General features: G+C 51.8%; 2 protein-coding genes across 12 annotated transcripts in view; one reads left to right on the forward strand and one right to left on the reverse strand.

Moving 5' to 3' along the window:
* EPB41L3 (erythrocyte membrane protein band 4.1 like 3) overlaps nucleotides 1-6,356 on the reverse strand; it is a 267,762-nt gene extending 261,406 nt beyond the window's left edge. For 7 of the 11 annotated variants that reach the window (XM_089305306.1, XM_089305307.1, XM_089305309.1 and 4 more), the window contains exon 1: nucleotides 6,068-6,353. The gene's annotated coding sequence lies outside the window, so the exon portion shown is untranslated. Of the gene's footprint in view, nucleotides 1-6,067 lie in introns of all 11 variants that reach the window. The other 4 variants (XM_089305302.1, XM_070049950.2, XM_070049935.2 and 1 more) reach the window with 2 other exon arrangements.
* Nucleotides 5,335-9,446, forward strand: LOC138843956 (uncharacterized). The gene is made up of 3 exons (XM_089304911.1): nucleotides 5,335-5,835; nucleotides 6,174-7,232; nucleotides 7,659-9,446. The coding sequence occupies exons 1-2, from the start codon at nucleotides 5,335-5,337 to the stop codon at nucleotides 6,867-6,869; spliced, it is 1,197 nt and encodes a 398-aa protein (XP_089161037.1). The 3' UTR covers nucleotides 6,870-7,232; nucleotides 7,659-9,446.
* The last annotated feature ends 597 nt before the right edge of the window (nucleotides 9,447-10,043 follow it).

The following is a 10,043-nucleotide window of genomic DNA, read 5'->3' on the forward strand; positions in this document are numbered from 1 at the left end:
AGGTTGAATTCCTGGCTCCAGAGTATGGTCTGGCCCACTGGGCTGTTGATAGGCATTTGAGGAGTAAACCAGCAAATGGGAGATCTCTCTCTCTCTCTCTCTCTGCTCATTGCTTTTCAAATAAAATGAAAATAAAGAAATAATTTTAAAAGAACTGGTTGGACTTCAAACAGGGAGCTGGGGACACTCCCAATGAAGAAAATGGAGTGAGCAAAGACCATGAAAATGAGACATAAAGGGATGCATGGGAACAGTGAGGGACGCAATGGATGTCCTGTGGGAGCCATGGGAGATGGCATTGAACTTGTAGATACAGGAGTGCCAACAGCAGTTTGAAAACAAATTTCAAGGAGGTAAAGCCCATCCTTTAGAGAATAGAGTGGCCTGAGTTTTGGAGCAGGGAGTGATGGAATCAAAGCAGCTCCGTGGAAGGACTGAGCTGGAAGCAGAAGTTAGAGAAGCTGGGAGGACAATAAATGAGGAGCATTGCCAGAGTCTAAGCAGGAAGTGGCAAGGCCCTGGGGCAGGACTGGTGGCAATGTAATAGACGGGAAGTGACAAGGGGAGTCACGGAAACATGCCCACCGACAGACATCTCCGCTGCTGTGTCAGTCAGGTCTCCCACCTGGGTGACTAATGACCCTGGTATTTCTGGGGAAAAGAAGGAAAGTGTGAAACTGATGAGTGAAAGGTTAGACACATTCAGCTTTTCAGCTTGTGCTGGCTGTGCGCTAGACAGCCGCGAATGTGCACCAGACTTCTGACAGAGGCTGAAGAGTTAAGATAACGATCTGGCAATAATTCAGCCAGCCAGCCTACCCTCCTGGTTCTAGCAAACCAGTAGCTTGTTGTCGTGGCAGCTAGCCTCAAAGGCAGGCCAGTGCTGGGTGGCTTGTGCATTATGCCATTGATTTCTCACCAGAAAGCTTTCTTGTCCCCATGATACTGATGAGGATCCCGTGCCTCAGTGTCATATTGTGAGCGTCTGATGCACTCATGTTTCCCCACCACACTGAGACATGGTAGCTCTCCCCTCTTTTCATTCAGGGTTCCCAGTGTAAGCAGTACCTGGTGTTCCTTGTCCATCAGCATCTATTGTCCAAGTCCAGCCTTCATTCTACTTGACTGAATCAAGTCCTAATCAGTCCCAGTTATATTCAGAGCCATCCCACCACTGCTTTTAACCTACTTAGCTGCTCACTCACACATTTATGGGATTTCAAGACAATGTCCATTTCCCTCCCATGCCTTGAGTTCTTCCCAGTCCCACCAGGATATCTCCCTTGCATTGGCTTTGGGTTCCGAGCTCAGAGGCACGTCAGACATCCATCAGCCTGCTTTTCCACAGCACATGTCATCACGACACCAAATCCTCCTGAATTAAATCCTCCCATGCCACTCAACTCGCATTGAAACAAAACAACTCATTTTCTTCTCCTCGGCAATTGTGGTAGCTGCTTTGATTTTGACCGAGCAGTTTTCTCCTTCTCGGCGAGTGACCAATCATAAACTCTTCCTAATAAGCTGTCTACAGTCCCCATATTCATCGTGAAGCCAGGCTTCAGTTCCTTTTAAAATCCTTCACCTCTTTAGAAGCTCTCCATTGAAAGTCAGATTTTCTTTTTAAAATGGTATTCATTTTTTCAATCGACATAATAATTATACATATTCATGGGTACAGTGTGATATTTTGACACATGTACACAATATGCAAGGATCAAATCAAAGTATCTAGCATATCCATTACCTCAAATATTTATCATTCCTTTGTGTTGGAAACATTCAAAATTCTCTCCTTTAGGTATTGTAAAATATACAATAATGGGTGGTTAACTATGGAATCCCCGCTTGCTATAGCACACTAGGACTTAATCCTCCTAGCTAAACAGTATTTTTGTACCCATTAACCAACCCTTCTCTCTCTTGCCTTCCCAACCTCCAGTAACCCCCATTCTCTCTACTTCCATGAGATCAATTTTTTTAGCTTCTACATAGGAGTGAGAACATGCAGTATTCATGAAACTCATATTTTCTTAGTAATTGTGTTTCTTGCTATTCTAGTTAACCAGTTCTGAATCAGACAATTCTGTGTGCCCGTGTGCTAAGTCTCATTCTTTCCTTCCCAGTTTCTCCGATAACCCAGGAGACATAACTTAATTCTCACAGTGTGGTAGGTGAAAATGATTATTCCCCTTATAGATGAGGAAGTAGCTGCCCAGAGTACAGTATGACTCACCCACTCCTGCATCTTTTTAATGAGCCAGTCACAGTTAACCTGACCACAGTTAAAATCCTATAGAAATCGGGCCCTGTTTGGGTCTGGGCTTCTTGTTTTCCCAGAGAAAGCATGTCGGTCTTCGGCATATTGTGAGGACAGTGGGCAGCTGGGGTTGTGGTGTGGTATGAACAATCCGTGGCTCTTTGGCTTGGCGAAAAGAAACAGAGAGTCACAGAGACTGCTCTGAAATATAAGAACAGTGTGTGTGTAGGAGATGGAACTGGAAGGGAGGAATCATTATGCAGGCTGACTTTAATCCTACAGAACTCTCTCCCCAAATCCAAACCGCAGGACCCATCCTTAGGGAAGGGTCCCTTGCTGCTGTTGCTCAAAGCCTGGAATATTTTGCTGGGGCCCTTGACTTTCTCACCCATCTGGACAACAGCACCCAAATCATAATGTGACCTTCCTTTTTGGTCCACCAACTAGAACGTGAGCTTCACGTGGGCAGACTGCACCATGTTCATCCTTGTGTTCCTAGCATTTCAAGAGTGTATTTATCTAAAATAGAGTAGAAGATTTTTGAAAATAGGGGCAGCCTTCTGGTACAGCAGTTAAGAAGCCCACCTCTCATACCAAAATGCCACGGTTCGAGTCCAGGCTCTGCTCTCAATTCCAGCTTCCTGCTAATGTGCACCCTGGAAGGCAGAAGGTAATGGCTCAACTACTTGGGTGCCATACAGGAGACTCAGCTTGAGTTCCAGGCTCCTGGTGTCAGCCTGGCTACCCCTGGCTGTTGTGGGCATTTGGGGGAATGAACCTGCAGATGGAAGATCTCTCTCTCCTATCTCTCCCTCTCTCATAAATAAAAATAAACAAATACATCATTAAAAAAGATTTCTGAAAATAATGAGATTCCCATTTCTGGAGATATTCAACCAAAGGCTATTTATAGGGGAACATTAACCATGAAACTCCATTGTGCTATTATTTCTACATTCCCTAATACTTCAAATGCCTTCTTATTGTAAAGTGATTTCAGTAATCCTAATGCATTTAAAAATACATGTTAATACATGTTATTAAACAATGCATACTATTTCTCAGAATGTCTACTGTAATTAGTTTAATATTTTAAATTTAATAGAGACTGATCCTATAAATTATTGAATAAATTTTCAGGCCTTTTTTTTTATTATCACCAGTACACCTACCATGTGCCAGACTTGTGGGATAAAAGGTTGACAGACTCCTGCCCTCTACAACTCACATTCAATGGAGGAAGGAATCTCCATTATTGGGATTGAGAGGCCAAGGGCTGGGTATATAATTTTGATTTTGCAACCCTGCTTCTCAGTACCGGGAATGTTTTCCTAAGGTTACTACAGGTTCTAAGAACTCAATTTGAAAGTCGACTTTGGAAACTAAAGTTATAAGAGAGGATCTTTAAACCCTGGTGCCACCTAAGTGGGAACTGTAATGGATCTAACTGAGGAATGCCTACAGCCAGTAAGGGAAGGTGAACACGGAGGCCCCAAGGTCATTTCAGAAACAATCTGAACTTGAATCTTTCTCTGTTGTGAATTGCAGGTAAAGGCAGGTGCACTGGCAAGCCTCCTCGCTTCTCCCCCACCCCGATCCCTCCCCTCCCCCCCTCCGTAGGCAGCCTAGTTGCAGCCTGGTTTGGGCAAATCTTCAGTAACCATCATGAGAAATGCTATCTAGGGGTCCCCACGCAGCTCCTGCTCTACCAGATTAGAGTCTGTTTCCAATCAAATGGAATTTAGATTTAAACCGCAATTAGATCTGGGATTTACAGTCGTTTCTACTTTCGTTCATTTCGTGGATTTCGGCCCAGCTTTAATCCAGTGCACTTCAGCGGGAATTACCCGAGAGTAGGCAGCCGGAAGGAGGGAGGGAGGAGGGAGTCTATTCTAACAGCAGGTCCCCGCGGGACAGCGCCACAGGCCGGGGCAGGCCCTCTTGGATGGGTTGGGTGAGCCCCACCTTGCCCCAAGGATCCTGCTCACCCCTGCGCTACCCGCTGGATGCCAGCGTTTGTTCTTTTCCACGTCTTTTGGAGGATTTTGCCGCCAGCGCCTCAGGCTTTCCTGGCTCAGGGAACCGGCCAGCGCCAGCCCAGGCGGCGGCTCCACTTCTGCAGAAGGAAAAGCGAAAGCCGCGGCGGGCGGGCCGAGGCGGCGGCCGAACGCGCTCCGCGACTGCTGCTTCTGCAGCCGCAGCCGCGGCGAGAGGGCGGTCCCCGCCGTGCCGGCCCGAATCTCAACTTCCAGCGCAACTCAGGTGCCCCGGAGCACGCCGCAGCCCCCGGCACGCCCTCCCGCCCCGGCCGCAGCCCCCCGGCTCTCTGAGCCTTGAGCGCGCCCCCCCGCAGCTCGGCGGCCACCCCCGGCTCCGGCGCCCAGAGCCCCGGGCCACCCTGACGGCCCGCAGCTCCCGCTTCCGCGCAGGACGCGCCACAGGGAGTTTAGAGGCTCCGCAGCCCCCAACTTCCCGGCTGACGGACGCCCTCTCCGGAGCGCGGGCTCGCCTCCGCCAGCCTCCAGCCAAGGACCTTACAGCCCAGCCGCGGGAAGATGGGATGCCTGGTGAGGGGCGCTCCCCTGGATTTTGAAAAATAGCCTCATTCGCCTAGAGAATGCCTGGATCTCCCACCCGCACCCCTAGCCTGACGATTTTCAGCTTGGGACGCGCCTCGGTGCAGGGAACGAGGCGCTGGAGCTGGAGGAGAGAAGCCAGTCGCGCAGAGTTGCTGAGGTGCAGCCGCGCGCCGCCGGCTGCCAGGGGTGCGGGGCCTTGAGGCTCCGCGGGGCACGGGGCGCGGGCTCCTGCGCCTCTGCCTCCCAAAGGATTGCGCGCGCGCACACACACACACACACACACACACCAGACACACACTCCGCCGCCAGCGCCCCCAACGCCGCGAGCTGCAAAGCGGAGGTCAGAGCCACTGTCCACTTCAAGGCAGAGGCTGGAACAGAGATGGAGGCGGAGGTTCTGGCTTCCTCTCAAGGCTCGCACCTTCCCTAGGACGCTTTCCCATCCCCCTAGGGCGAACGAGGTCTGGCTTCTAAAATTCCCCTCTCTGTGGGCAAATGGTCCGAGCTGATGGGTGCGGGGCGGGGAGCGAGACCGGAGCACTGGAGAGCGAGCCCGCGCTCACCTCCCGCCCTCGGCGTAGAGAACTGGCCAGCTGCACTCAACGCCAGCGCACAACTAGGGGGCCGGGCCCGGGGAGCCGGACCCCAGGGCGCTCCAACTCCGACGAGGGCGGGGAGGGGAGCGACAGCAGCAGCCACCGCGCGCGCGTTGGGAAAACCAAGGAACCTCCGAATAGGCTAAGCGGCGGGCGCCGAGGGGTGGAGGCGAGAGAGGCGGAGGAGGCGTTGCCGGAGCGGAGAAGGATGACGTCCTCCAGCGCCTCTAGCTCGCAGGGACGGGAGATTCGTGCGCTCGCCCAGCTGGGCGCGCTGGCTCTGGGGTTCGCAGAGGCGCCGCGCCCGGCTCCGCTGCGGCTCCTGCGCGGAGCCCAGCGGAGCGATCCCGGCCATCCGAAGCCTTCGCACAAGCCCTCTGGCCCCTCAAAGCGCCTCTCTGCCAGTCCCTAGCCGTGGGGCGCCCACCCGGGAGTCCCTGCCAATTGCAGGAGTACCCAGGCAGGCAGCCCCCACAGCGGGCCAGCCTCGCCCCTTCTTAGCTGTCTCCCATCGACCTCGAGCCAAGGGCAGGCGCCCGCGCCCCAGCCCCTGCCCACGGGGCGAGCCGGGGCTCCCGGCCTGCGCCTGTCTGCCCGGAAGGACAGGGCACTGGGGAAGGAAAGGCGTTCACCTGGGTCGCTGGAGGCTTCCAGTCGGGCTCCTCGTGGATCCTGTTCCCAGCCCCCAGGCACAACCTTGCTCGGTGAAAAAAGTAGCGCAAGGACGGAGAGAGGTAGAGCTGCTCACAGGTCCCTGCGCAGTGGCGCTTTCCTTCCGGTACTCCCGGGTCGGGTCCCAGGCTCGGCGGCGGGAAAGGGCTCCCGGAGGCTGGAAGGGGCCGCCAGACCCGGGCTCCTCCCGCAGCGGCGGCGGTGGCACCTCCAAGTTGCCACCTGCAGCGCGCGTCGGGCGCCTGTGACAGCCCGCGCCGCTCAGCCCGCGCCGGCCCGCCCTCCGCGTGCGCTCATTGGCTGAGCTCCGCGCCCGGGGGCGGTGACCGCGCTTGGCCCCGCCCTACGCCCGCCTCTGAGCCGCGCGCTGGCGAAGTGCGGGTCTCCTTGCAGGGCCTCCCCGGACTTGTAGACAGACAAGAATCTGACACACGCTTCTGTGTGCGTAGGACCCGGAGGAAACAGAGGGGTCATGAGAAACGCCCCCTGCGCGTGCCTTACAGAGACCCAGTAAATGCTTTCTCTAGCTGGTATTCAAGGTTTGGCATCTCTGAAGAGTTCGCGCCGCCGCCGCCGAGTCTGGGGCTGGCGCTGGCAAGTGGCTCGGGGGTTGTTTGGTGTAAGCTTCACCCAACATGGAGCACTGCTGTGCAGCGCAGCGTGGAGTGCGCGGTCTTCTCGCACCTGCAGCAGTGGAGCAGCCTCGAGCTCCAGCCCCGAGCTAAGCCACCCCGACTGTGCCCACACAGTTTCCAGACCTGAAGGCCTGGCGCTTCCTTCAGCCATGTGCCTGCTGGATTCTTCAGAGTCCGGGCCACGAAAACTCATGCGGGTGCCCATAGGAGGGAGACCTGCGCTTGGTGCAACTTCTGGGCCTTTGGAATAAACAGCGGGAATGTTGTGTTCCTTTTCCCCTTCCAGCTCTGCCCTCGGCCCCCCGGGGCATGCCGGAGCCGGCTTCCCTCCACCCTGCCTCTCTGTAGCTCCCGAAGCCGTGCTTTTTTGGAAAACTGCTCTGTGAAGCCTTCTGGAGGAGAGAAGCTATAAAATATGCCAAGCAGACATCCGGAAAGGCGTCCAATCAGCCAGAAAAGTCTGACTCTTGGGTGTATCTGTGCGAAAGAGGTGAGTGGCCAAGTGCCCTATTAGTTTAATAACATTTCAAAATTAACTGCCCAAATAGCACATTTTATAGCTCATTAGGGAAATGTCTGTTTTGAGAGTGCAGGAGTGGCACAGCTGAGTGAGACTGGAGTGTGCATATGCAAACCGGCGTCTGGCTGTGTTTTGTGGACTCCTCTGGGGGGTGAGGCGGAGGGAAGAGGCTTTACTAAAGTCAGTCAGAGGAGGTGGCTCTTCACAAGGGCATCTGGGGACGGCTGGCTGAGTCCAGTGGCAAAGCCACCCCCTGCCCACTGTTGCTGACTAATTCACAGTGCTGACTTATAGCACTGTTGCCTTGCATTGTAAGGCAAAGATTTTATTTCTTGAGACTTTATCATCTTGGGTCCACTTTGGAAATTAATAGCAAACTTTTCTTTCCCCCTACAGCCAAGTGCTTATGTACCTGCATTGCTCTCCAAAGAGGCAAGGTAGGCCTCCAGCTTCTTCAAACTCCAGAAGACTTGGGTAACGCAGGCCTGGGGCAACACATTCCTTCTTGTGAGATTTCGGTACTCCAAGTTAAGTGCTTGCTTAGGGAACTGCACTTTGGCCTGAATTGGGTGAAACAATGAGTAGAATGAAGGTGTGTCTTGCTCAAGTTTAAAACCAAGTTGACTCAATAACCAGAATACCTGATAAAACTGGGAGTGGCCTGGGGCTAAGGCAGTAGTGATCATTAAATCGGATATGCACCTGAGGGGCTGACAGCCGGGTAAGGCACACACAGCAACTGGACCAAGATGTGTTTCTTTCTGGGGGCACTGTTGCCAGCACTGAAGTGATGGAAAGTCTTCCTTGGGAAAACTATTTTCCTAAGTATTGGAGAAGGAGCTGAATGACCCAGGTGAACAAGAAAGCATGTGGTAGCAAAGAGGAGAGGAATGAAAATGAATTGGAAGAGAAAACTGGAGTTTGTTGGCAGTGGAAGAAATCAGTGGACACTGGAGCCCTATGTAGAGCTCGAAGTTCTAACAAAAAACGATAAGCTATTCCTGGAATCTAGAAGCAGTGGTGATCATTTAGCCTAGCAGTTAAATGCCCATGTCCCACCTGGGAGTGCCTGGATTTGATTCCCAGCTTCAGCTCCTGACTCCAGCTTCTAGCTTCTGAACACCTGGGGAGGCAAGGGTGATGGCCCAGGTAATTGGATTCCACCTGGGAGACCTGGATTGAATGCCTGGCTCCTGGCTTTGCCCTGAACTTGATGCATGGGAAGAGTGAACCTATGGATGGGAGAGCTCTCACTCTCCACCCCCTTCCAATTCAAATAAACAAAAATAGAAAAAATAAAAACAATATAGAAACAGATCTTACATGGCTTCTGAGCCAGCAGATATAGGACCGGCTCCAGGCTCCAAAACCTCAGTGTGTAATTGTCTGGAGGTACATATTGACACATTAAGGTTCATTTTCTTTGTTTGTGAAAGAAGGATAAGGTACCTAGCTACTACGGCTGGAGTAAGAATTAGCTGCCTACATCTGTGGTGCTCCGCATTTAGTAAGCATGCAATAAATAGTAGCTGTTATTATAAACAATGTTGAAAATGGGCTTAAAGATCACCAATAACTCCTAATATTTGCTGCATTTTTTTCCTTTCTGGGTCAGAATCTAATTTAGGACCACACATCACATTTAATTGACATGTACCTTTAGTATCTTTTACTTTGCTACCATTTTTCAGTCTTCCTCATTTTTCAGCATCTTGGTGACTTTTTTTTTAAAGAGTATTTATTTATTTGAAAGTCAGAGTTACATAGAGGGACAGGGACAGAGAGCTCTTCCATCCACTAGTTTACTCCTTAGATGGTCACAACAGCCAGGACTGGGCCAGTCCAAAGCCAGGAGGCAAGAGCTTCACCTGTTTCTCCTATGTGGGTATCAGGGAGCCAAACACTTGGGCCATCTTCCACTGATTTTTCCAGGTGCATTAGCAGGGAGCTGGATCGGAAGTGGAGTAACCCTAGCATTCATTTGGGATGCTGGCATCCCAGATGGCTGCTTTACCCGCCACACCATAATGCTGGTCCCAAGCTCTGTGGCTTTAAAAAACACATGCCTTTCACCTGGTATGCAGCCATAGACTATTCTATCCACTGCTCAATGGTCAATGCAGTCCCTGTGATGAGACGTCCAACGTGGAGAATGAAATATGTCTCAGCACACTTTTTTTTTAACTGCTTGGTTCTGTTTCTTTCTATGGCAGTCATCCAAATGTGTAAATGTCATTTCACAAGAAAGCCTTCCAAATTGTTTAAGGTTAATAGCAAATATTCGGTGTGTCTTCTGTTGAGGCTAAACATGGCTTGTCCCTTTGGCCCCTCCCTCTATGACTTGCTTTCACAATCTTTCACCGTCTCTTACACTTCAGATTGCCTCTGACCTACAATGCTCACAACCAGTCTTCCCAGCAAAACACTGTTGTTCTAGAAACTGCTGCATCCAGGCCTGTGCTTTTGTACCCATTTGAATGGGCAGTCACACTCTTCATATTCATTGAGTGTCTGTTAACTAAAACTTATATCTTTTTCACATGTTACTGTTTGTTCCCGACATTGGGGTTCTTGTTTAATCCTTCAGTGTTTCCTTTTGTGTAAAAGGATAGAATTAGGTGCAGGCGCTGTGGCGTAGGAGGCTAAGCCTAAGCCTCTGCCTGTGGCGCCTGAATCCCATACGGGCACCCGCTCATGTCCCGGCTGACTCTCTTCTGATCCGGCTCTTTGCTTATGGCCTGGGAAAGCAGAGAGGATGGCCCAAGTGCTCAGGCCCCTGTA

The sequence above is a fragment of the Oryctolagus cuniculus genome, chromosome 10, assembly GCF_051225735.1.
Source record: "Oryctolagus cuniculus isolate XC-2025 breed Fujian yellow rabbit chromosome 10, ASM5122573v1, whole genome shotgun sequence".
In the NCBI taxonomy this organism is placed as follows: domain Eukaryota; kingdom Metazoa; phylum Chordata; class Mammalia; order Lagomorpha; family Leporidae; genus Oryctolagus; species Oryctolagus cuniculus.

What these genes read in the sequence shown, in the direction of transcription:
- LOC138843956 (XM_089304911.1), top strand. Translation starts at nt 5,335, where the DNA reads ATGGTCCGAGCTGATGGGTGCGGGGCGGGGAGCGAGACCGGAGCACTG. An exon ending in GCCCCTCAAAGCGCCTCTCT is followed by an intron (nt 5,836 to 6,173) that starts GCCAGTCCCTAG and finishes GGAGAGAGGTAG; the next exon opens with AGCTGCTCACAGGTCCCTGC.